At 40.4% G+C, this 27334-nt stretch overlaps 1 protein-coding gene across 1 annotated transcript in view; it reads left to right on the top strand.

Annotated features, from left to right (window-relative positions):
* The first annotated feature begins 9912 nt into the window (after positions 1–9912).
* Positions 9913–27334, top strand: part of PAH (phenylalanine hydroxylase) — a 65551-nt gene continuing 48129 nt past the window's right edge. The window contains exons 1-2 of the mRNA XM_081822302.1: positions 9913–10167; positions 15454–15561. Coding sequence (XP_081678428.1) covers positions 10111–10167; positions 15454–15561 — 165 coding nt within the window. The 5' untranslated portion in view covers positions 9913–10110. The remainder of the gene's footprint in view (positions 10168–15453; positions 15562–27334) is intronic.

The raw sequence follows: 27334 nt of genomic DNA, 5'->3' as shown, positions 1-27334 counted from the left end.
AATGAAAAATAAAAAATATTTTTTAAAAAAGGGATTGATAAGATGTTGGTTGAAAAAGGGAAAAGGAAAAATTCAAAAAAAAAAAGACAGTTAAAAAAAAATTAACTTTGAAAGACTAAGGAATCATGGTAAAAAAGCTATGAATTCTATGTGCAGTATTCCCCTAGCGCTGGAGTCCTGTCGTTCTCATTGATCAGTAAACTTGGTCTTGGCTGGCTGTTCTAGCTGATCTTCTGGGGGAGGGGCCTGTTGCCGTGGTTCCCAAATGTCTTTGCCGGAGGCAGAATTGCCCCGCCCTTGCAGGTCCGGGCTAAGTAATCTGTTCGGGTTTGCTCTCAGGAGCTTTTGTTCCCTGCAAGCTTTCCGTACAGCTTTGGAGGCGGAGAGTGAAAATGGCGGCCTCCCAATCTCCACCCCGGAGGAGCCGAGAACTCGGACCCCACTCCTCAGCAAACCCCCCAGAGAAAAGCAGTCAATCATTCCTGTCTCCCTGGTCTCCGGCCGCACTCCGTGCTCACCCGGCTTGTGACCGAGCGTTTCTATCTCTGGCACCTGACCCCGTGTGGAGTCTCCAAACCCAGCAGATCCCTGTGGTGCGCTCCCATGCCGCTCCTCCCGGGGGAGGAAGGGGAGTCTCCCCAGGTCTGCAGCTTATTGGGTCCCTGCTGGAGGAGCAGGGGCCTGACTGTGCCGCGGATCACACTTTATGGCAACCCTGAGCTGAGAGCCCTTCCTCGGCTCCTTCTCTGCAGCCAGCTTCCCCACTCTGACCACGAGGGTCCTGAGACCATATTGTCCCAGCGAGGATTCCACCCCCCGCTTAGCCACTGGAGCAATGTCCCTCAGCGGAGCCGACTTCTAAAAGTTCCGATTTTGTGCTCCGCTGCTGTATCACTTGCCAGAAGCGGCTGACTGAGGCCCCCTCCCCCGCCATCTATCCTCCCGAACATCGCCTCGGATTCACTTCTCCGCACGTCCTACCTTCCAGTAAGTGGTTGCTTTTCTGTTCAGAGAGTTGCTGCTATTCTTTTCTTCCATCTCCTGTTGAGTTTGTAGGTGTTCAAAATGGTTTGATACCTATCCAGCTGAATTCCTGAGACCAGACGAAATCCAGGTCTCCTACTCCACCATCTTGCTCCACCCCCCAGATCTTTGTATTTAGAGTGACGCCTTCCCATAATTCAAACAATGCCATGTTGATTAGGTCTTCCTTGTGCATCCAATTTAAATCAGCCTCTCCAAAACAGTCAATCGCTTTTATAATACCTCTTTTTAAAACCTTATTTCTTCTTGGTCATTATCAGTACTGAGTGTATCTTGCTTTTTTTTTTTTGGTCCGCTTGTTTACTGGTCATGTTCCCTAATAGAATGTGAAATCAATGAGAGCATTGACTGTCCTGCTCATTACTATGTGGAACAGTGCCTGACATATTGTACATTTTCTTTTTTTTTTTTTAAAGATTTTGTTTATTTATTTGACAGAGAGAGACACAGCGAGAGAGGGAACACAAGCAGGGGGAGTGGGAGAGGGAGAAGCAGGCTTCCTGCAGAGCAGGGAGCCAGCGGGGCTCCATCCCAGGACTCTGGGATCATGACCTGAGCTGAAGGCAGACGCTTAATGACTGAGCCACCCAGGCACCACCCACATTGTACATTTTCAACAAATATTTGTTGAATGAATGAACGTATGAATGACGACACTCAGGTGGAACAGTGCCTGACACATAGAACATTCCCAAACAATTAGTTGTTGAATGAATGAACATATGAATGACAACACTGAGTGACCTCACTCTGATGTTGCCAAGAAGGAATGCTAATGTAATGGCTTCAAAGTCTCCAGAATAAACACACACACACACACACACACATTTCATTTAATACTCCTCTGATCAAATGCACTTGATTTACCAATTAATTTTATTATAATCCAAAAAAAATGTCAAAGTTCTCCTAAGAATTCCAGGAATAGCCTGCTTTAAATTTTATTTTGGTTAAAATCACAACTTCACACGTTAATTGCATTTAGTTTATGTGGGCATTGGTTGATGGTGATCTTCAGATTTCTGAATTGTCTGTGTGGGAGACATTAGACTAACAAGAAATATGCCGTCAAAATGAGGATCTGAAGAAGCTCGCAGCCAACTGATTTTGCTGGGTGGGAATTTCCCACCCAGAGAGACATTGCTCTGTTCTCTAAATTCTGATGAGAAAAGAGGAGCTCTTGGACAGAGAAATCCATCTTAAATATCATTTCCATGTGTCTCATATTGTCAGAATTAGATTTGGCTGTAAGTGAAAAAAATTTCAAAATAGCAAGAGTTTAAACAAAATAGAAGTTAATTTTTTTCCAATATCAAAGTCAAGTCAGAAGTCCAAGGCTGCTGGGGTAATGCTCCATGGTGTCATGAACCAGGCTCCTTTTATCTTTATTCTTCTCTCTTGTTATTCTGAAAATCACAACCCTCATTCCTACCTTTACCTCATATTCCAATGTGGCTGCTCCAATTCCAGTCAGCATTCTACGTTCCAACCTGCAAGAAGGAGAAAATAGAAGAAGAGCATGCCTTCTGTAGGAATACTTCTCAGATGTTGCACAGACTTCTACTCTTTGTGTTTCTTTGGTCAAATATTAGATCTGTAGTTACATCTAGCTTCAAGGAAGGCTGGCGAGTATAGCTTTTTATTCTGGGAAGTCTTGTGTTTGGCTGGCTAACATTTAGAGCTTCTATTTCCATGAGAGAGAAGGAAAGAAAATGCTAGCCATTATTGCCACATCTCTGTTTTTTTTCCTCTGTCAAGTAGATCAAGTATTTCCTAAACATCAGTATAACTGCCAGGATGACTTGCCATACTCCCATAAAATTGGCCAGCAAGGAAATAATAAGCCCAGTGGATATAGACTGTTTCTTGCTCAGAGCACAATGGGCAACATGCATGTCATGTTTATATTGGTTCCCCTTGTCCCCCAAGTCCCATAGGTGTCAAAACAGAGTGGATCCGGGTGGATGACTTAGAGATGACCAGTTTCTCAGGCAGTTTGGATTGCTTTATCAAATATACTACGGACTGGGAGGTTTAAACAACAAATATTTATTTCTCACAGTTGTGGAGGCTGCCAAATCCAAAACCAAGGTGCTCGCAGGTCCACCACTGTGAGAGGGCTCCCTCTCTGGTTTGCAGATGGTCATCTTCACATTGTATCCTCACATGGAGGAAAGCAGAGAGAGGAAGCAAGCTCTCTCATGTCTCTACGTGGAAGGGCACTAACCCCATTCATAAGGGTTCTACCCTTAGGACCTAATTACCTTCCAAAGTCCTCAAACATCATCACACTGGGGATTAAACCTTCAACATAGGAATTTGGTGGGGTGGGGGACACAAACATTTCAGTCCTTTATAACCAGAAAAGGAAAAATAATAGGAAGGATAACTTTCAAATCAGCAAAAGAAAACCTGACCTATTCCTCCAGTGGAAGGTTAAAAAGGAGAAAATGAAATAAATAGAAAGTGTGGGAAGTGGAAAATATGAAATAAAATGGCAGAAATATGTACTAGCATAAAAGTTTTATAATAAAAGTCATGGGCTAAACTTACTATTAAAAAGACAAACTCTTAGATTAGATTAAAATATAAGTTATGTGATGAGCACTGGTGTTATATGCAACTAATGAATTGTTGAACAGTACATCAAAAACTAATGATGTACTATAATGTTGGCTAACTGAACATAATAAAAAAATAAAGAAACTAATTCTAAAAAAAAATAAAATACAAGTTACATACATATAATCATACATATTTGTAATCTATGTATAAACCCATGTTCTACAACTTTCTGTCTGATTGATCCATCAATTTCTGAAATAGGAATTTTAAAGTATCACATATCTATACATATACACACACACATACATACACACACATGTACCTTCAAGAAATAAAGAATAATAGCATACATTAAAATTTATTTAAATTAAACATTAAAAAAAATGGACCATATATGTCTGGTCACAAAGCTTTGATAAATTCCAAAGAATCAAAATCATGAAGACTGGACCATTTAACCATAGTGTAATATAGTTAGAAATTAAAAAAAAAGAAAACAAAAAATATCCCAAGTAACTTGTGTTTAAATAATATACTTCTAATAACTCTTGGATTATTGAAAAAATTATATTTGAAACTTAGAACCAAACAATAGTAAAAACACTAACTGTATCGAATTAATGAGACACAGCTAAAATAGTACTTAGAAATATTTCATTTTAAATGCATTTCTCAGGAAACCAAGAACATTGAAAACAAATAAGCTAAGTGTTCAACTCTAGAAATTGGGAGAAGAGCAACAAAGCATGCTTAAACAAGGAAATAATAAAGAAAAGTGGGGAGAAAATGCAATAGAAAACATTAGGGGAAACGTTAGGAGAAAATGCAATAGAAAATAAACATTAGAGAAGATCAGTCTTATGAACGTTGATTCTTTATGGCCCAACATCTGGTAAGATGAGAGAAGACACAAATAAATAAAATATGGAACTAAAAAGGGAAAATAAATACAGACACAACAGATCTTTTAAAAATAAAAGAATCCTATGAATAGGTGTCCCCAGATTAACCAGTAAATTCAGAGCTAAATCAATCAAAATTTCAGCTGGAATATGGAAGAATAAATGTTCAATAATAGATAAGTACACTTTGGGAAAGAAGGGGGACTTGCCAACTCAATATTAAGATCCACTACCAAACCATACGGTAATATTAGTAAATGCAGTATGATAATGACCCAAGAGGAGACATAATGGAATAAACCAATGGGAAAAAATTAAATTTCAGGGACAGACTCAAGTATAAATGGCAATTTGAAAAATTGTACATGTGGTACAAAAAGTCAAAGGGGTGTCTCTTACTGTGCATCTGTGAGAAGAGATCATTTCATCTCAACTCAGAAAATTCTGACATAAAAAGTCAATGAGGAAAAGTCTTTGTCCATGTTGTTAAAAAACTGATTCACGACATGAAGAGAGGAAAGAGAGAAAAAACCTCCTGGGTCATTACTGTATCCCATCCACAAAGAGATGCAGATAGACTAAAGATCCAAGTATGAAAGATAAAACTAATGATGACGGAAGAAAAGAATATCTTTGTAACTTAGAGATGAGGAAGGACTTCTTAAATAGACACCCCAAATTTTATTATTTTTTTAAAAGATTTTATTTATTTATTTGACGGAGAGAGACACAGCGAGAGAAGGAACACAAGCAGGGGAGTGGGAGAGGGAGAAACAGGCTCCCTGCTGAGCAGGAAGCCCGATGCGGGGCTTGATCCCAGGACCCTGGGATCAGGGCCTGAGCCGAAGGCAGATGCTTAACAACTGAACCACCCAGGTGCCCCAACCCACGCAAATTTTAAAAGATAAATTTTTGTTATATCAGAATTCTTTCTTTTTTTTTTTCCTCAAGGAAGAACACCAGTTGACAGTTAACTGACAGTGATAGATCCCAGGATAGATAGATCAGTGACTGAGAAAAGCACAGTGCTAATATCTGCACTATACAAATTATTCCTGCAAGTCAACACGGGGAGAAACAGGAATCCCAATAGAAAAATAGGCAAAGGATATAATGAACTATTCACAGCATGGGAATCTAAGTGCCATTAATGTTTAAAGAGATGCTCAAACCCAGTTGTCATAAGAGAAAAGCAAAATACAAACAGCAAGGGTATACTTCTTCAAACTGATGAGATTGGCAAAGAATCAGACATTTGGAAAATGCCAGACATTGGGGATCCCCAGCAACGGGAACTATTTGGCCTTTTTGGTAGGGGTGTGGACTAGTACAAGCCATTCATTAGGGCCATCTGACCGTAGTTTGTGCAGTTAAGAATGCATGTTCCCAATGATTCATGATCCCACCCTTCTATTCAAGACAAATTCTCACACAGGTCTCTAAGGGGACAAGGATGAAGATGTTTAATCGCAGAATTGTTTGGGGTGGGGAGAGTTAGAGACAGACTAGGGGAATGGAGAAATCAAATGGAGTGGATACACACTGCAGAGTACTCTATACCAGTTAGGAAAGCAAAGAACTAGATGTACATTCACAGCATGGTTAGATCCTAAGAATATGGTGAAAGAAAAAGTTAGAAACTATGAAATCTATAGTACATTTACATTCTATAGTAAAACTATACTACAACATCACTCATATCCATGGAAAGTACATATGTGCACCAATATTCCCATGCATTTTAAAAATCCAGGGCTGAGTATTAAAAATTTTAGGGATGTCACCCCTGGGAGAAGGGAATGGAGGTGGGGAATGAAGATAAAAGAGAATGAATAAATAAACCAAGAAAGGATCTTGTGTTTTGATTATGTGCCATGAAATCATAGATTATGATTAACTCAACCCTCCACATATGAGGTTAAATGAAAAGGGATTGCTTGATAACCTGCAGTGCTTGGGAAATCTTCAACTTCCAAATCAGTGAAGGTCAGCTCTAAGTGTACCAGCTACCCCACTCGCGACATGGTGCCCCTCTGTGTGGCCATTCACAATACCTCAGTGGTCTGCAGGCTGAATTCTTGGACGCTCCTTCTAGATTTGCACTGGGGTCTGGTGCAATTTTCTTAGGAATCAGCACAGCCCTAACTAGTAAGACCAACACATTGTATTCCATCCAGTTAAACAAGAAGATGGTTTAAATATCCTCTAAAAAATTTATATCACAAGCAATAGGAGTTTTTATCTTAGTGCATAGAGAAATTTTCCCTTTTTGCTGGAATAATTTTTTTTAAATTTTATTTTATTATGTTATGTTAATCACCATACATTACATCATTAATTTTTGATGTAGTGTTCCACGATTCATTGTTTGCGTATAACACCCAGTGCACCATTCAATACGTGCCCTCTTTAATACCCATCACCAGGCTAACCCATTCCCTGACCCCCCTCCCCTCTAGAACCCAAACTTTGTTTCTCAGAGTCCATAGTCTCTCATGGTTCATCTGCCCCTCCAATTTTCCCCCTTTCATTTTTCCCTTCCTACTATCTTCTTTTTTTTTTTTTTTCTAACATATAATGTATTATTTGTTTCAGAGGTACAGGTCTGTGATTCAACAGTCTTACACAATTCACAGCACTCACCATAGCACATACCCTCCCCAATGTCTATCACCCAGCCACCCCATCCCTCCCACCCCCACCGCACTCCAGCAACCCTCAGTTTGTTTCCTGAGATTAAGAATTCCTCATATCAGTGGATCATATGATACATGTCTTTCTCTGGTTGACTTATTTTGCTTAACATAAAACCTCTAGTTCCATCCACGTCGTTGCAAATGGCAAGATTTCGTTTTTTGTTTTTTTTTTTTTTTTTGATGGCTGCATAATATTCTATTGTGTGTGTGTGTGTGTGTGTGTGTGTGTGTGTGTGTGACATCTTCCTTATCCATTCATCTGTTGATGGACATCTTGGCTCTTTCCATAGTTTGACTATTGTGGACATTGCTGCTATAAACATTGGGGTGCACGTACCCCTTCAGATCACTACATTTGTATCTTAGGGGTAAATACCCAGTAGTGCAATTGCTGGGTCATACAGTAGCTTTATTTTCAACTTTTTGAGGAACCTCCATACTGTTTTCCAGAGGTTAAAAGAAGGTTATCAGTGTTTTCCTCTGAGGTAGCTGAGAATCAAGTGTGCTCTACTCCCAACCCAGGTCTGGGGCATTTGTATGTGAGATTGGATAAAGAATTCCATTTTTAGCTGGTGTGAGGAGAAAAGAGATGTGCTATTATTTTTGCTGTTCTGAAAATCACTGTTGTTTATATCTCAAAAAGGAAGAAAAGAGTATTTAAGAGCCAGTGTCCTGGAATTGGGTGAAATGTAGTTCAATTTTGGACTACTTATTTAAACTTCCTGGGTCTCAGTTTCCTTATCTATGAAGTGGGGATACATTGGGCATGGGATTATTGAGCAGAAGAAATGAAATTATGTGTGTGAAGATCTTGGCACAGCAACCAACATTCAGTGTGCATGTAAACAAGTAGCTGTCATTGTTTGCTTTCATTTATTGCATGCCCTTAGAATATGGGTGCTGTCCCGTCCATTGTTCTCAGTATGCCAGCAATAGCAAGGGATGAACGATGCTTGTCAGGCAGTCCTGGGGCTCAGGAAAACTCTTTATTTCATGTCTCCCACACTAAAAGAACACTGGAGTCATTTAAAGGATACAGATTCTCCTGAGGGCGGAAGTCAGGGTTTGTTCTTCCATGTTCAACAACACTGATCTTCCAATTTACCATAGAAAATATGAACCAGACATTCAAGGACTCCTTTTGGACAGAAATTACACTTAATTATGTCTCTATTCTTAGCAGCCTGGCACATCATAGAGGCTCAAGGAATCCTCCACAACAATCCTTAAAAACCCCATTTTAAAGGCTAAGAAACTGAGGCATGGATTTGACCAAAGCTAAAGCTACACAGCTCATCAGCGGTGGAACTGGGAGTTAGTCCATTGGTTTTGAATATCAAATATGAGAATTTTTTTTTTTTTCCTTTGGCAGATGCTTTGTCACTCTGTCACGAAACTGTGGGAGGGGAAGGGGGTGGATTTCTAGCAACCTCTATTATTGGCTTGTTTTCTATCCTGGGTAAATATTAGGCAGGCCCTCAAGGCTTTGATGCCCCGATTTTTTCACATCTTTTCTGAACCTCTGACTTAGCAGTGTGTTTTTTTAATTTTGTTTTCCCACTGGCAATGAATGCCTCATCTCAGATTCCTGATCTGAAAATATGGGGGTGAATGACATCTTCCTACCTGTTTGAAGGAGTCCGCTCTTCAATACCCACCAGCTCAGTCCTCGCCCCTCCCCCTCTTTTATTTTCTTCTGAAGGCTTAGCTCTGACTAAATCTATTTACTAATTTATTTTCTGTCTTGCACACAGAATGGCAGCCTGGCAGGGGAGGCAGGATCCTCTACTTCATTCACTGCTTGATCCTTAGTGCCTGGAATACTGCTTGGCCCACAGTAGAGGTCCTCAGTGATTATTTGTTGTCACATCCTTTTAAACAGTACCTTCTATTACTCTGAAAAACAAACTGAGGGTTCTAGAGGGGAGGGGGGTGGGAGGATGGGTTGGCCTGGTGGGGGGTATTGAGGAGGGCACGTTCTGCATGGAGCACTGGGTGTTGTGCACGAACAATGAATCATGGAACACTTCATCTAGAACTAATGATGTAATGTATGGGGATTAACATAAGAATAAAAAAAAAATAAAATAATGAAAGATAAAAAAAAAAAAAAACAGTACCTTCTATTTATTGAGTGTTGAGCTATATGGCAAGAACTGTACTAAATGTTTAATGCATTACCTCATTCTTATTCATATTCTCACAAGATCCTGGCAAAGTGGCTTTACCACTGTCTTTTGAGCGCTCTCAGCAGTTATGTAAACAGCTCGAGGACATGCGAATGCATTGCAACCCAGGTTGTGCTCTTACCTTTGCTCTTTATTGCTGTGCTCAGCGTTACAATGCTACCTCTATGTAGCTTTCTGAAGTCAAAGCACAGAAAGATAGTTGGCTTAATGGTTAATAGAAAGGACCCTGCCCCCGACCCCTAATCGAAATCTAAATTAGGATCCCGGCTCTGCCCTCATGGGGAGGCGGGTGGGGGAAGAAAGGATTATTTCTTACAATTTTTGTCATCAGCAGATCTCAAGGTTATTCGCACTGCAGAGAACCCGCTTGCCGTGCTCTCGAATCACGGACTTGCCAACCCTACCTAATCCCCAGCAGACAGGTAGCCCCAAGCTCCATCCAGGGCCTGCAGCCAAGTCCGGCCTCCGGGGGGGGGGGGCGGGGGGCACCACACCCTCCCCTCGGGGTGGCCCCGCTGGATGACCTGGAGCCCACTGCGTCAGGACAACGCCTACCGGGGGCATTACTGTGGCAGGTACCTCGCAGGGGACATCTTTGGAATCTGTCCTCCCCTCCTAACGCCAGGTTAAAAACCTCAGCAGCACGTGCTGTTTGCAAAACTGCCTGCCACCGACGCCCCAGAGTTAGAGACCTTACTCACGAGGGGAGCCAGCATGTCAGCTATGGTCCTGGGGAACGGAAGCTTCGGCCAGAAACTCTCCTACGGACAGGTGAGCCAGAACTGGCCCGGCTACACGCTGCGCAGGGAGGGGAATTTGGTCCCTGGTGGTAAAGGGTCTGAGGAATGTTGTTTCCTACTCCCTTAAGCTCACGGAGGAGTCTGAATTTATTTGAAGGTGATGAAAATGTCCAGCAAGGCAACAGATAACACAGGTCCTCAACAACTGTTCCCTAGGGAAGGACATCTATCCTGTGGGGCTTTCAGGGAAAGAGTGCTGCTTTAGGAGTTGGGGATCTGGCTTTCAGAGCTGCCCCCAACTAGCTGTGTGTCTTTGGACAAGTCACTATCCCTCTCTGTTGCCTGTTTTCTCTTTCCTACCCTGAAGCAGCTGGTTCGTAATGATCTGAAATGGGAGATGGGATTCTTCTAGATCTGCTCTACTGTCATATTTACCATATGTGAATGTGAATGTGAATGAAATGTGAATATCATTCACATTTGATAGCTGTCAGCCAGCTATCAAAATGGCAAAATTGTAAGAAATTATATCCTTTTTTCACCTTTGGGAGAAAATGAGGCATGAGGACGTCTCAGACTTACTCAGACCTGGGGAAAGAGAAAATTAAACAGAGAGGAAAATGAACAAGACTTAGCCCTGGATTGGGAATGTGAGAGAACCCTAGATGTGACTTGGGGATAATGCTCAGGGTGTATTCTGTTCTCTGGGATTCATTGCCTTTCTCTTGAGGTGGAAACTTGCAGAACACATTCTTTAATTGACTTATCACACTCCCAGGTTCTAGGATTCAACTTAAAGGCCAGCCCGGGGAGATAACACAACTTTACAGACATGTGTCATCTGCAGGATTAGTGAGAGCCATCTAGGGAACAGACAGGCTGGAGAGGAGAGAATGGTTGATGTTTTAGTATAACTAGAGAAACCACAAAACTTTGGACTGACTTTTTTTGAGTCCCGTAAGAAAGACTTCCTTTGAAAAAGGTATGCAGTGCTTGATAGACAGAACTTCCTATTGAGGAGGGATAGCATAGGCATCACACAGATCCCAGAATAGATCCTGGCTCTGTCATCATTTATTTCCAGTGCCATTGGCAATGGAGGAAGTGGGACAGTGATCTGGTTAGGGAGCCATGGGAGCTTAAAGCTTTATTTATAGAACACTTAGAAGACAGAACCACAGATTCTTACTCTTGATGACTGGGGGTAGAGAGGAAGGTTTAGAACAGGCTGGGTAATACCTTTGTATTGAAAGCAGGGTATTGAACTTTGCAAAGCTTCAGGCTTATCCATTTGAAAAATTGGAATAAAAATACCCATGTCCTAGACTTGGGATGAGAATTCAATGAAATAGTGTCTGTAAAGCTCTTAGCAAAATTCCTGGAGCATAGTGTCTAGCCAGAACTGATTTGTTTGTTTGACAAAATGTGTCTGGAACATTGGCAAGAGAGACAAGCACTGAGTCAAGCACAGTGGTTGGGACAGCTACACCACGGAGGGATGCTGGACATGGAGGCAAGAGATGTGAGCTCTCGTCTTTGGTTTACTGAAGCTGTGTAGTGGGGAAGTTACCTAACTAGGGTGAAGAGGCTCAGTTTTGTATCTGTAAAATTTGAGTTGGAGGTAGATTGGGGGGATTGGACTGGAATAGTCTTCAGGATTCCTTCCAGCTCTGACAGTCTGCAAAAAAGACATAGTTTATGCCTTCTCGAAGCTCCCAACCCAGATGAATAGCACCCACCCGACATAATTCTGATACAAGGCTGGAGAGCACGTGACATATCATGTGCTCTACACACACAACAGGCATGACAACCCTGCAAGAGATGTTTGGCTCCTTCATTCACACAGGAGACTAATTGTGCCCCTACTATGTGCCAGGCACAGCAGAGTTTCTGTGCCATTGAAACATATTCTAGTGGAGGAGAAAAACAAAACAAAAACGAATCAAATGGACACATAATTTCATGTAGAGAAAAGAGCTGTGGAGAAAAATAGAACAGGGCAGTGGAATACAAGAGGAGGGGAACTTGGAAATCAGAGCTCTGAATGGCGAAGCCAGTGTTCAAACACAGATCTCACTTCTGACCCCCAGGGCACTCCTCTACCACACTGCTTCCTCCTGCAGAGACAGGCTGGAATATAGAGTGTCCGAGGCAGGATGTCTGCATCTTGTTTTCGGTTTTGTCTTCCATTGTGGATGTGTACGTATATATTCACACATGCAGATACAGGCCTCCTACCATGGCTCCAAAAAACACTAAGATTGAAAGTGCCCCTGAAATACCTCACTAAATTTTGTTCGTAATTTTAAAAAAATGCTCTTTTCCAAAGATAACAGAGTGTATTTGTTAGACACAACCATAGAGAATGTGTTTCTCCTGTTAAATGGATTGCCTGATGATCAGAATTCTTTCCTTCCTGGGTGCTAGTAAAGTTCGTTTTCCCTGCCCTATTTCTTCCTATCTAGTTTCTGAGCTACTTTTCTGTACCTTTACCCATCCTGGGTATAGATGTTTCTAAGTCAACTCACATGCCTTTTGAAAACAAATAAGGTATAGATTATGAGCCAAAAACATATGCTGGGAGAGATTTGCTCAAGGTCCCATGCTGGATCAACATAGCAAGGTTGGAACCAGAATCCACCCAAGGCCACACACCATATCACAAACTTCCATGAGCTTCTTTTCATTTAAGGTCCCTCAAGTTTTGAAAAGGGGAGCTGTTGTCTCAGTTGGGTCTGTCACTGGGAGGCAGAATTAGGATTGTGGAATTGTTGGATCCATGTTCAAATCCAAGCTCTGTCACTCATTAGCTGGGTGTCTTTGGACAATTCACTGAACCTAACAGGGTCTATTTCCTCATTTGCAAAATAATAGCACCTACCTCATGGTGCTATTGTGAGGACTGGATGAGTTAATTACATGTAAACTCTTATAACAGTGCTAGTTGCTGCCAATGATGATGTTTATTAACTATAAAAAGCACCAAGTATGACTCCTGGCACATAGTGGTATTCATTCAATGGCAAGTCCTATTATTAATATTAATAACGACAAAGAGTAGTACCTAATCATATGGTAGATGTGAATTTGCAGACACATTTGAGAAAAGTCATATTTAAAAAAAATAGGCTGTGCATTTATCAGTGGTTTCAAAATCTTTCGTGGTTAAGAATCATCTGGGATCTTTTGAAAATGCAGATTCTAAGATCCTACCCCTGATACTCAAATTTGATAGGTTAGGGTGGGGCCCAGGAATCTGCACTGGAACAAAGAATCCCCAGGTAATTTTGAAGGGGAGAAACAAGGAACACTCTTTGAAAAACTCTGATCTAGAAAGCGTATGGGGAGAAAGTGAAGGGGACAGGCGTGGGCAAGCATAGGCTGTCAGGCGTGGTATTGAATAACTGGTCTACAAGAAATAAGGGCCTTAATATGGGACATAGTGCCCATAGCAGAAGGAATTATATAGAACGATATTCAGGAGCCTGGGTTATTAACCTGCTACCCACCACCTGTGTCACTTCAGAGGAGTGATACCTTTCTTTCTCTGGCCTAGTTTCCCCATCTGCAAAATAAGGGGGTGGAACTAGATGAACTCTAAAGACAGGGCCAGCTCTGCGAGTCAAGTCCCACATGGGCATCAGAAGCCAAATGGAATGCATAGAACCAGGAGGGATTGTTCACCTCAGCTGGGGAATACAGTGGTCTCCTGGCAGAAGTGAGACCCAAAGAGGGCTTTTGAGTCAGGCTAAGATATGTGAAAGGGGAGGAGGGAGAGTGGTGCAGGGCATTTGCTTTAATGAGGAGCTGAAAAGAAAAAGAGAAAGCCAGTTTGCTGGAAAGGCAGTTCCTGTGGGTGGGCCTCAGGCGATGAGGTCCCAAGATACTGCTGAATATCAGAAAGAGGTATTTTATCCTGTTGGCCATGGGGACCCTTTGAAGAATTCTGAGTAGAAGAAGGACACAAGCAAAATTCTGTTAGGGCCGGATCGATACAGATCACTAAGAGCTGGATTAGTGTGGTAGCAGTAGGAACAAAAGAAGGACCTGACCCCAGGGGTCACTTCTGGAGAAGGTCAGATAGGACTCGGACCAGCACAGGGGCAGGAAGGTGGTGGTGATGGGAGTCTTGAGGAAGGGTGCATTCAAGCCTGAATTGCCCCAGTCACAGGTGGTGTCTGTTGAGGTGTATCTGGAACTTGTTACTTTTCTTTGAGGCCAACAGAAGAGAATGTTGCCAATTGAACCATCAAGAGAGTAATTTCCTTACAAGAGAGTAACTGCTCTGCATGGTTTCTTTTCTTCCTAGTTCTAGATACATGCTGTTGATTTGTGGGCACATATGGAACTTTATATATTATTGTAAAACTTGACTGTACAATTTTTAAAGGTTGCAGCAAACCCTGTAACGCCAACCCTAATCCCACCTTAGTTTGCTGTCACGTGCATGTAGAAAGTGCTAGATCCATGTCAAACTTTGCTGTGTAGTATAAGACATCCATCTTCTGATAGGTTATTTGTGTTACTTTTATGTATTTTGTGACTCTTTCAATAACTGGATATCTGATACTAGCATACCAGACAATGTTTTCCTGAGTGTGATGCTTCCCTGAGATCTTTGCCAAAGGCCAAGAAGTCATTATTGTGTATTTATAATATTTCCATCATTTTTATATGTAAGCTGTTTTATCTTTTTGTTTTTTTCATTATGTGAATACTGCTTTGACAGGGCTTATGATTAGCATGATTTTCCAGATAAGGAAACTTAGAAGGCCATGTTATCCGCCCAAAGTGTTTCAGTTGATAACTGGGAGACAGAGGACTTCAACCCAGGTCATTGGTCTCAAACACCCATTTTTAGTACTTTCCACACCATATTTTTCAGTGTTTTCCCAGATACTTTTTGAACTGTATTATACCATCTCTAAGGATCTTTGTGTGGTGTATGTGTCTAGTAAGCCAAATATTGAGCTCCTGATTCATTTATTCATTTATGGATTATTCATTTTTGGATCTCAGAGTCCTAATAGTGTCTGGCACTTGGTAGGTGCTCATTAAAAGGTATTGAATCTATAGGATGACTGGTGACATCAGTGAATAATTAAAGTTTTCTAAAATTGAATTCTGACCTAAGAGCATCATTGAAAATATCACTTCCCTTGACTTACTTATTTTCCACCAGAAATTATATTCTGTGTAGAATATATGTAGTTTATTGTATTCCAAGCCTTGACTGTAAGAGAGAGTTCATGCCAGCCTCTTCCTTGGAGGTTTCACAAGAAAATATTTTAACCAAAAGCACTTCATCTTGTAGGAAACAAGCTATATTGAAGACAACTCCAATCAAAATGGTGCCATATCTCTGATCTTCTCACTCAAAGAAGAAGTTGGTGCCCTGGCCAAAGTCTTGCGCTTATTTGAGGTAAGTACTCATTTCCGCCTTGGATAATGCATAGTGGACTTCTGGGTTATTTTCTAATTGAGTGCAGCAAGAAGAACATGGGATCTGGAACTGGAAGACTTGATTTTCAGTTCAGACACTGACATTAACCAACTGTGTGACTTGAGTGAAGTCATTCTAGCTGGACTGCTGTTTCTCCATTCATAATCAGAATCAGAGTCACTAGTTGCATGCACAGAAAGCTGGCCCTGGTTTCAGACTTCTTTTATCAAGCTCTCCCTGAATTAACTACTATCTTCTCCGTGTCCCCAAAGCACTTTACTTTTAACTGCAGCACTTATCTGCCTTGTTACGTATATACATTTTCTGTCTGGGCCTGTTTCTTCAGGCAGGGGACCTCAGCTCAGTCATCTTTATATCCTCTACAGACCAGTTTTATACATATTTAATGTTTAATAAAGAATGAAATTAAATTTAAATAGAAGCAAAGCAAATTAGGCTTTATTTTTTTATTTTTTTCTCCTAGATTTTAAGAAGGAATATTTTTGAACCAATTAATTTTTATCCCAATTTTTCTTTAATAAAATTATATCTCGTGGGGTTCCTGGGTAGCAGAGTCGGTTAAGTGTCCAACTCTTGGTTTCAGCTGGCATCCTGATCTCAGGGTCGTGAGATGGAGCCCCAGGTTGGGCTCAGTGCAGAGTCTGCTTGGGTTTCGCTCTCCCTCTCTCTCTGAGCTACCCCCCCGCCACTCTCGTGCACACACTCTCTCTCTCTCAAATAAATAAATAAGTCCTTAAAAAAATTATATCTGGTGACTGAATGAATAAATCAACAGAGAAGAGACACATCTCCCATGCAGAAGAATTACAAATAATTTAAGTAGATAGTCTGTACTCAAAGAAGAGAATCAATCCCCACTCTTTTAAGTGTGGGTGGCACAGTGTGACTTTCTTCCAAACAGGACAGGATGGAAAGGGGGTGGGGAACCCAATAAACAGTAGATCAGCTGGGTGATGAAGGTCAATATCAACAGTGATGACTCATGTAGGTACGATTAACCCTTGGTATGACTTGATGAAAATGGTACTTGACCTCCGTGGTCTTCTTCCCCTGAAACCATAATCTCAGGCTAGCTATGAGAAAAACATCAGACAAGCCTCAATTAAGGGACATTATACAAAATACCTGACCCATATTCCTCAAAACTATCAAGGTCATCAAAAACAAGAAGCGTCTGGGAATTGTCACACTCAAGGGAGGAGCCTAAAGGGATATAACATCTAAATGTAATGTGGGTCTGGAATGGGAGCCTAGTACAGAAAAAGGATATTAGATATAAACTAAAAAAAATTCAAATACATTATGGTCTTTGGTTTATGAAAATGCATCAATATTAGTGCATTAATTATAACACATATTCCATACTAACATAAGATGCTAGTAATAGGGGAAACTGGGTGCAGAGTATATGGAAATCTTTCATACTATCCTCTCAGTTTTTCTATAAATCTAAAATCTATCTAAAAAATAAAGTCTGTTTTTAAAAACGTTGAACTTGGCTATCCAAAGGAGGTGGGGGTGCGGTGGGGAGGGGAATGTCTACCTGAATGAGAGAAAACAATAAGCACAGAGAAGAGAGACAGAGTATTTTCTGAATGACAAACTGCTCAGGAGGAAGAATGTATCTGTAAAATGCTCCTATGCAACATTTTAGCCTTTGTATTACACAGTCAGCATTTTCCCCTTGAGAGGTCAAGCCTTAATCAGTTAATAAATTAAATAATAGTAAATTAACAGGATGTTTTCAACCTAATAAATAAACCACAAGTAACTAAATTACCAAGACTAGATAAAATGCACCCAGAGGAGGTGTGTATGTGTATGTGTGTGTGTGTGTGTGTGTGTGTGTGTGTGTGTGTCTGTACATATTCAGGTTGAACTTTTTAAAGCATTATTCAAAACTCACCTGCCATGGTCAATAAGTGGTAATTATACACATTCACAGAGGAGGAAACAGAGGTCACTGTATTGGGATTGGTGAAGGGTTTTTTGTTAGTGTGTGTTGTGTTTTTTCCAAATATATTTCAGAAGTTGCTCTAGACATTGTACAGACCAGCATCCCTTCTACCCTTTTTAAACAGACTGGCAAAATGCAGAGTTAAGTTATACTCATTCAAAGTGTTGAAGGAAGATAGAAAATCGAATTCTAGTGTCTGAGGAACCACAGCATGTGATAAACCAGGCACGGAGGATCCTTGATTTGGTCCCCATTCAACCTGGTGTAGGAGGTATTACTGCATTTTCTTCATGAAGGAAGTGTAGTTCTGAGAGGTTGAGTCATTCATTCAAGGTCACACAGCTAGTGTATGCTGATGATGGGATCCCGGATTTCAAAGCCATGAGCTCTCTCTGACACCTCACACCTCTCTGCCAAATACACTTGTCCCTGCACATCTGGATTCTCTGGAGTTTTTTTTTTTTTTTTTTTTTTAATGCAGATATCGTGGCTCTATCCTCCTATTCTTTGAGGGAAAGGGATCTGTCACCAGGTTTTCCTTCTTTCTTTCAAATTGAAACATGTATCAAAGTGCAAGAAAAATAATGACCCATATTCCCCTCATCCACATCAGGCACTGTTCACGTTTTGACAAGTTCACTTCCATTTTTTTCATGTATGATTATGGTTTCAAAAATTACAAATTAACATACTGTTTCTTAAAAAAGAAATACAACATTAAAGATGCTGCTGTAGTCCTTTTTGATCTCCCCTCAATCCTGTCATGCTGCAAACTTCCTGGCCAAGGCAGCATTATTGTGAGTTTAGTATATTTTGGGTCAGTTCAGTAGAGCCGTCAAGAGCATGGACTCAGGAGAGACAGCTGTGGCTTTGGAAAAATCGCTTGACTTCTCTGTGCTTCAGTTCCTTATGATAATAATAGCATCTGTTTCAAAGGGTAGTTCTGAGGATTAAATGACTTAATGCAGGTAAAACCCTCAGAGTAGTTAGTTACACATGAAGTGTTCAGGAAGAATTGCTATGTATTTTTTTTTCTGAATGCAGTGTTTTTGAGATATATACATGTTGATACATACAGATCAAGTTAATAACTTCTGAAGAGTAGTTCTTAATTTGCATATGCCATGTTTTATTTATCCATCCCCCTATTTTGGGCATCCATGTTGTTTCCTATTTTCTGAAGTCACAGACAATTCTGCAGTGCTCTGTTCTTTCCTCTTATTTTTTTGGTATGCAATGAGCAAATATTTCTCTAGGGTAGATACATAGAATTTCAATTGCTGGTCCTAGGGATGAACATTTTTAATTTAATTTAATTTAATTTAATTTAATTTAATTTAATTTAATTTAAGAGAGAGAGAGCACAGGGGTAGGGGAGGGACAGAGAGAGAGAGAGAATCCCAAGCAGGTTCCATGCTCAGTGTGGAGCCCGACATGAGGTTCTATCCCACGACCCTGAGATTGTGACTTGAGCTGAAATCAAGAGTTGGATGCCTAACCGACTGAGCCACCCAGGTTCCCCAACACTTTTAGTTCTAAAAGAAACTAAGTTGTCCTCCAAATGTCCTGTAACAATTTATGCTAACATTAGTTTACTGTGGGAACACTCATTTCTCTATATTTTTAAGGTTATTTGCTTATTATTGCTTTTTAATCTTGGCCAATAGAGTGGGTGGGATGTGGTAATTTATTGTTTTAACTTTCATTTCCCTGATTATGAGTGAGATGATGGGGTGTCTTTTCATGTTACATGACCTTAGATTTTATTCTTTTGTAAATTGTGACTTGTCCATTAGGATTTAAATTTTTTTCTGCTGCAATTTTATCTTGTTCTTACTGATTTCTTGACAATTCTTTGTAATCTGAATACCATTGTGTGGATGACAAATATTTTCTCCTAGTCTCTTTATTCTGCTTGGGTTTATGGTATCATTTGTCATACTGAACTTTAAAATTCTAATGTAATTAATTTTTCAGTCACTTCCTTTATGGGTTTTGGATTTTTGTTTGTTTGTTCTTGAATTTTTCTGAAATTTCACTAGTGACTCTGATGCCCAATCAGGAATGAGAATCATTGCTCTAAGCTATTGCCAAGGAAGGAGTTATTGCTGTCACCAAGGACTATACCCACTACTTTCCATGAAATAAATCATATTTAATACTCAGAATATTTTAATTTTTTCTATAAATTAAATCATTTGTTACTTAGTGATGGTAGGTGATATCATACCCATTTTAGAGACAAGGAAGCTAAAGGCCAGGGAGCTCAGTAGCTTGTCTAAGGTAAACACTCAATGTGGTAGAACCTCAGAAATTGACCTAGGGTCTGTGGTTCTAAAACCCCAGGCTTATCATTTTTATCAGAGAAAAATCAATTGTTTATGAGAAAGCAAAACAATATAACCATTATTTTGCATGTCTTCTTTTCAAGAGAATGATCTTTGAGCTGGGACTGCCAGAACAAAGAATTGAAAACCAAGAAAACATGGCTGGGCTTTCATGCTAACCCTAAATCTCAGGATTTGGGTCCTTGGGGAAGCCACTTTATCCCATCACCATCTACTACTTCTAAGGGGGTGAATTAGGGAGCTTTCTGGGACTAAGACTTCATCAAGATTCAAAGGATAACTTATCAAGAGTTTATATCTTTTGTTCCAAATGCCATAGTAGGTACATGTTGTGATATAAAGAGTATTAGGAGCATAGATTTTTTACTATGGAGTTCGAATCCCAGATCTCATTGACTTTGGCAGATCATTTAACACATATGCCTGTGTTTATTCATCTATAAAGTGGGGCTAATGATTCATACCTCCAGGGAGCCATGAGATTTTATATGCTACATAAAATGTGTGATATGTCTCTGAGCCTACAGAAGATGCTCATACAATGTCTTTTCTTTTATCCCTTCCACATGTGATCTATAAGCCCTATCAGAAATCCTGGAAAAATTATAAACATGAGAAGGTAACATCTGTTAGAAGACTAGAGAGAGTCCAAAGTCTTGATTTTTAATTTTTCTTTTTAGAACAAGGTATAAAAAATCTAGAATGAATTATTTAATATGGTTTGTGAGCATTCACAGGCAAATGGCAATGACCAAAAGTCAGGGCAGGGCCATTAGAGAAAAGCAGAGTAGCTTGGTAGAGCAGAGAGACTGTGGTGACCATAATGTGTCTGTGTACTTATATCTCTCATGATATCTGGGTGAATGAGGTGGAAGAGCAAGCATTAGATGGAAATAGAAGCAAAACCCCTAAATTTTGTAGTTGACACTGAACTTCTGTACCATATAAAATGAAGCCAAGGATAATAAATGGCAAAACCAATGAAAGAATCTAAACTATATTTTATGCAGTGTTTCCTAAACGATATTCTATTGAATTCTATACATTAGTAGGTATTTTATTAGAAGAGCGTTCCAAGGGTGGATATGTCTGAAAAATTCTACATCTAGATTTTGGAAAGCCATTGTACATATACACATATTAAAGGCTCCGGGAAGCCCTGAAGAGAGGATATTTATCTCCAGGAAGACCTGCAGAGGAGAATGTCCTGTTACTCAGTATTTCCCAAATGTATTTGGCCAGGGGGTCTTGTTCAAGGAAGGCCTATTAATATTTTGCTGTTCTATAGTTATGCATTTTAGAGTTATGAGCTCCAGACCACCAGTTATAACCTAGGTTTAGGGTCCCAACAAGTAGAACAGCATTGGGTTAAGAGTTTACTGTCTAGAACCAAACAGTTTGAGTTCAACACCCTGTTGCACTGTGTATGAGGTGGATGGGCTTGGAGAAGTTATATAAGCTCTTAGTGGCTTAGTTTCCTATTTTAAAATAAAGGTAACAATAAGCCTATATTACAGGGCTGCTGTGAAAATCAAATGAATTAATGCATCTAAAATATTTGTAAGAGTATCTGGCACATGGTAAGAGCTGAATAAATGTTTACTATTGGGGTGCCTGGTGTCTCAATCAGTTAAATATCTGCCTTTCGCTCAGGTCATGATCTCAGGGTCCTGGGATCAGCCCCACATCTGGCTCCCTGCTCCATGGGGAGCAGGCTTCTCCCTCTCCCTCTGCTTGCCGCTCCCCCTGCTTGTGCTCTCTCTCTTTCTGTCAAATAAATAAATAAATAAAATCTTAAAAAAATAAATGTTTACTCTCATTTCTATGCACCACAGTTTTAGAGGGTCATAGAACTTCAGGAACTCTTAAATTCCTGGCAGTATGAAAAGGAGTTAAAGGATTAGGATTGTTTGTCTTGAAGAGGGAAGATGGGACAAGGAAATATTTGAAGGGCTATTATGGGAGAAAAATACTACTTATTTTCTATTACTTCAGAGGTAAAAGGGCAAGGTGTAGAAATTACAAGAAGCATATTTCAAATCACTTAAAGGCAATATCTCTACTGTGGAAGGGTGCTAGAAGGCATTGATTTCAAGTACTACTACCGTGAAAACAGCCAGCAAAAGGCAGGGCAGAATCAAAACAAAAATGATTGTGTAAATAAACTTACCTTTCCTTAATAGAGACAAAGGATACAAATCTATCCAGCTCCCCCAAGATTGGCAATGGAGTGAGAACATTCCATATGGGAGAATCACCTGTACCCTATGAATCCCTCACTGCAGTCATATCTCTGTTTAATGAGCAAGACCATCCTTTGATGGCTTGCAGCCTATCAGAGATCCAACAGGGACATTTAACTAAACATTAATACATGCTCAGAGTAATAAACGAAACACTAACAGTTATATGAACCTAGACCATGTGGCCCCCCTGGCCTGACTCCATATGGTGGCAGCTTTCTTAGCCCCTAGCCACCAGGAGGACATACAGACATCCTAGCTCTTCAAACAAAAAGTGAGATCTGCAGAGTGAGAGCAGATTTCTCCCAGCATGGTCAGGATTCATTCCCTGCCTGAGAGCCCATCTTTTCATCAGATGATTAGCACCCAAGTCACCATCCCATTAAGGGATGATGTTGCCTGCCAATGGACTTGTGGCCTTGTCAACCTCAGCTAGTAACAACATCAGAATGTAACACAATCAGTTTGGTATTTATAACAGAAATACAGAAGTACTGTGTTTGCCTGTGTTTGCTGAGTGGTGAGACAGTGAAGCAGATGTTTTAGTGACTTGGGGTCAAACAATTAGAAATACACCAAAGCCTCTACCTGCTAATCTGCCAATATCCCGGTGTCCTCAGTTGTTCTAATTTTCAATTCCTCATGCTTTTATTTAGAAGTTGTCTGTAGCTCTCTATATTTTTAGCCTCTACTAGCTCATGTCTGCGCCTTCTTAGAAAAATAGTCTCCAGAGAATCTTTGCTGCAAGTGGCTTAGTAATGGGCTGTAAAATTGGATGCCAGCTCCCTGGGGAGGTTGCAAAGAAGAGGTCTCCCTCCTTCTGCTAGCATTCCACTAATCACCTTACTATAGATTCTCTAGGGAAGAGAACAAGCAAATATATGGATATACAGAGCGCTGAAGTTCATGGGTATGCTCAATTAGCATCATTTAATTGATGGGAACAGAGAGGTTCTGACTAAGCAAGCTGCCTAAGGCTAGACATTTAGAGCCAAAACCACTTCAGAGTTTACCCTCCATTTTCACAGTGGACGGGGCTTTTGGAAACAAGTGGAAAAGGCCCAGTCAATATTTGTCACATTCACTTCCCATGCTCTGCCTGTGCCCAGATGACCCATGCCTTTTCTCCATTAGATATTCGGTGAGCTCCTCCTCTCTCATTTATGCATTCAATTAATATTTTTTGAGTATCTACTGTTATCAGACCCTATAAAGGTGCTGGGGAGACTGGGGTGAGTCAGATAGTCATTCTCTACCCCTACAGAAATGTGAGAAGCTCTGGGTTCCATGAGGCAGAGTTGGCCAGGAAAGGTTTCTTGCAGATGTAATGTTTAAGCTGAAATCTGAAGAGGGTGGCCAGGAGAGAAGAAGGAGGAACTTAATTCCAGAACAAAGAAACAAATAACTTGAAGGGAGAGAATAAACAAGTGTTCAGGTCACAGAATCCTCACAGCCTTTCCATCTGCCAACCGTTCCTGGGGACAGAGGCTAGGGTGCACGGGGGACATCTAGGCTGACATGCCATGTTTACTATCTAAAGTTTGGACTTTAAGGTCCTGCCTGTGATCCTTGGGCCTGCCCTGGAAAGTGGGACAGAATCTAGAATGAATCATGAGGGTTGCCTTTACCCCTCTGGCCGTAGGCCTGGAGCAGTCGTGAGCAGTACAAGTGTTTACGGGAACATTGCTTCTTTAATCAAAACAAGAAGAGCTTTGAGCTCCACTGGAGGAAAAAAAAAGTTCTTACAACCCAGATGACTTGTAAAATTTTCTTTAAAGCCCCCAGTATAGATTATGATACAAAGAACACCCATGCAACTCACTCTCTGCTTAAGAAATAGAACATTGCATGAGTGACCCAAGTCCCTGGATAGCCTTCCCCATGGGCTTCCTCCTCAGATACAGCTATTAATCTGAGTTCGATGTTACTCCCACCTATCATTTTAGCCTTTGCTATATAGAGCTACCCATTAGTGATGTATGGCCTAGTTTTGCAAGCTTTGACTCTTTGTAAAATTGGAATAGTCTTGCAACAGTCCTGTAGTTTTCTTTCTTGACAGAGTGGTGAACGTTGCTTTGGAGATTTGTTCAAGTTCATAATGTTCTGGCTATTTCATTCTCCACTCTGTATATTCATGGTGTGACTATACTTGATCCTCTCCTGTTGGTGGACATTTAGGTTGCTTTCATTGTTTACCCATACGGATGGTGCTGCATTAAACTTTATGTACAGGTCAGGTGACTATGTATTGACTAGAAGAAAGTCAGATTGAAAACTGACACTGCTAAACCCTTTAGAGCTGGACATATTTGAGAAATAGCAACACAGAGCTACTTTTTAACTTTTATGATGAAGTTTGATCTCACATGGTGAAAATTTAAAGAGTGCCATGACCCCATTGATGACATATGAGTTGTGATTGCTCTTCGGTAGCCCTGGGCTGAAACAGATCCTTTTTCATCTTATGACCTTCTTGGCAAGAAAAGGTATACAAAGAGGAACACAGTAACAAAAAGGCTCTTTTCTCTAAAGCCTCTAAAAGAGCCTGGATTAAGCTGCCACCCCAGTTCTCCCCAGAAAGGGGTCTCCTCTGAGTTGGATGCAACCCCAACCCAATGGAGAGGAGGGTAGAGAAGAAATAATCTAACAGAGGGAGAAGACGGAGGGAAGAACAGGCCCAGAGATTACAACAGAGGTTCTTCCAGAGGAAGCAAGAGTGTGTCCCAAAAGATGGTCTCCAGGGTGTGTGAATCCCACTGACAATCCAGCTTGAACCTGACTGAGAACTCTCCTCCAGAGCAGGGTAGGGAATAATCTGGAGCCCACTCTAGAATTTAATTGTGCTGCCCATACTTTCCTGAATGTTTTTGGTTTCCTGTTCATCCAAGGGGGTTTAGCTTCCAGATTCTTGCTCAACCAGGGCTGTTCCTGGCCCTCTGCCAAGAGGAGATCAGCAAAATAGATAAGAAGCCCAGCCTCCTTCTATATCTATCTATCTAGATATCTCTCAAATCCTTCTGTCATTTTACCCCAAATATTGTAGGGGCCGCCAGACCACTTCTGCCCTTGGCCCACTACAGTCTATTCTTAAAACAGCTACCTGAGTGCTCCTTTTAAAACACGAGTCCAAAAATGTATCTTCTGTGCCTCATTACCTTCTATAGCTTCTTATTGCCACTCTGAGTGAAAAAACAAAGTTCAGGTAATGGCCGATAGGTCATTGTCAGTTACTGCTCTGCCTCCTGTCTTGTTGCTCTCCCTCTTGCTCATTCTGCTGCAGACACTCTGGCCTCCTTGGTGTTCCTCAGTCATCTTGTGCACTGTCTTACCCCAGGACCCTTGCACTTGCTGTTCCCTCACAGCTTGCTCTCTCATTGGCTTCAGGTCTGTGCTTAAATGTCACCTGTTTATTTTTTGAGCCCTTCCTTACCACACTTTTTTAAAAAGTACCTTCATGGCACCCCTGGAATATCCAATCCCTCTTTGGCTTGGATTTTTTTCCATTCCATCTGAAGACTGTATACTCTATTTATTTTTCATAGTTACTGTTTATCTCCTGCTTCAAGAATTTGAGCTCCAGAAGAGCAGGGATTTTTCCCACTCTCTTCACTGTTGTATCCCAGCACCTGGGACAGTGTTTGGCACATGGAAGGTGCTTGATTAAATGAGTTATTGAAACCTTCTGTTTACTTGAGACCAATGATTTGGGACATTCTTTGTGAATGTCTTTGATTTGCCCCCAGAAACCTCTGGAATAGGCCAGAACATAACTTCTTTTAGGTTTATTCTAAGGCAACAACATGGAGTGGTCCAAAAGTCTCTCCTTTTCCAGCCTCCTCCCATCTGAAAATATCTTCAGCTTTTCCTTCTCCTTTTTGAAACTTGTTTCAGGAAAGAAGCTGAGAAAAATTTAGAGTAAAGCAAATAATGAAGGGTAAAATAACTCATAAAACATAATGTGTTTTGCCTCCCAGGGAAATGTATATCTATACCAAGCTGAGAGAGGCAAAGTATAATAAGTCCTTACTGGGTATCCATCAATGAAGCCAAAATGGTGTGAGATGTTTTTCCCTTTTTCTTACTGAGCTACCAGGTAATACTATTGTCTTTATTTTAAACATAAACAAATAAAAGTTCAGGATGACCAACTAATGTGTACAAAGGTGGTGATCTTGAGGAATGAGATAGAAGAAAGAATGGACCCTAAGCTTGAAAAGATCCAGAAGGGCAAATCCGCTTTTCACCATTGCAATTTCTGTGTATCTGTAGTTTTATTCACTAGTGACCAAGACCCCTTTAGAAAGGTTTTCTTCAAGGATGGGAACAGGAAGGTATTTCTGGCCAATCCTTATTAAAAGAGGCTATTCATTTCAGTTTATTTTTCTCTGAGTCCCCACACTCTCTACTCAGGAGTTCCGATTAATTAAGGTGTTACGCTGTTATCTTTTATGCATAAATTCACTATTGGACAAATCATGAAATTGTCTTCGAAATGTTTAGCTCTAAACTTTCTTGCCTCCACCCATATGTCCATGTGGAATAACAGAAAGTGTTCTTTATTTGTTCCTCACCCAAAGATGTGATGAGTGTATGTGGGTCAATTTGTAAACCTACGCAGGCCCCTTGCTTAAAAATAAAAATTCATTTACCAAAAGGTAACTATGATCATAATCAGGTTTGGAGGTTCATTTCTAAAGTCTCCCTTTGCAACCAAAATTATTGGTATCTAAGGATCCACACTGATAAGCTGGAAAAACTCCAATAAGCAAATTGCATGCCAAACTTGAGAATTAATTATTAACAAATTGATTCAAACGGGAAAGAAATAGTTTAGAGAGTTTGACGGAGTGTTCTTAGCAAAAAACTTCACTCACATTTAAAAGATATATTTTTCTTTTCATTATATGAATAATATTGTAAGACTTTTGTCAAATAAATAGAAGTTGTACATAATCTCATAATAACTCATTTTGATGCATTTTATTCTAGTCTTTCTTTTGGCCTGGGCATAGTTTTTTAAAACATGTTTTAATTATCACATTCTTATATGCGTCATAAGTATTTTCCCAAGTTGTTGTCATTGTAAGCTTTTAAGATATAAAGTTAATTTTTCATTGTAAAAGTATAAGTGTTATTTTTAGAGAAGTTGAACTATGATAAAAAAATAGAAAGAAGGAAACAAA

The sequence above is a fragment of the Leptonychotes weddellii genome, chromosome 5 (genome assembly GCF_054177405.1).
Source record: "Leptonychotes weddellii isolate Sample4059 chromosome 5, ASM5417740v2, whole genome shotgun sequence".
Lineage (NCBI taxonomy): Eukaryota > Metazoa > Chordata > Mammalia > Carnivora > Phocidae > Leptonychotes > Leptonychotes weddellii.
The sequence above is the reverse complement of the archived record's forward strand: the minus strand, read 5'-3'. Positions and strand labels throughout refer to the sequence as shown.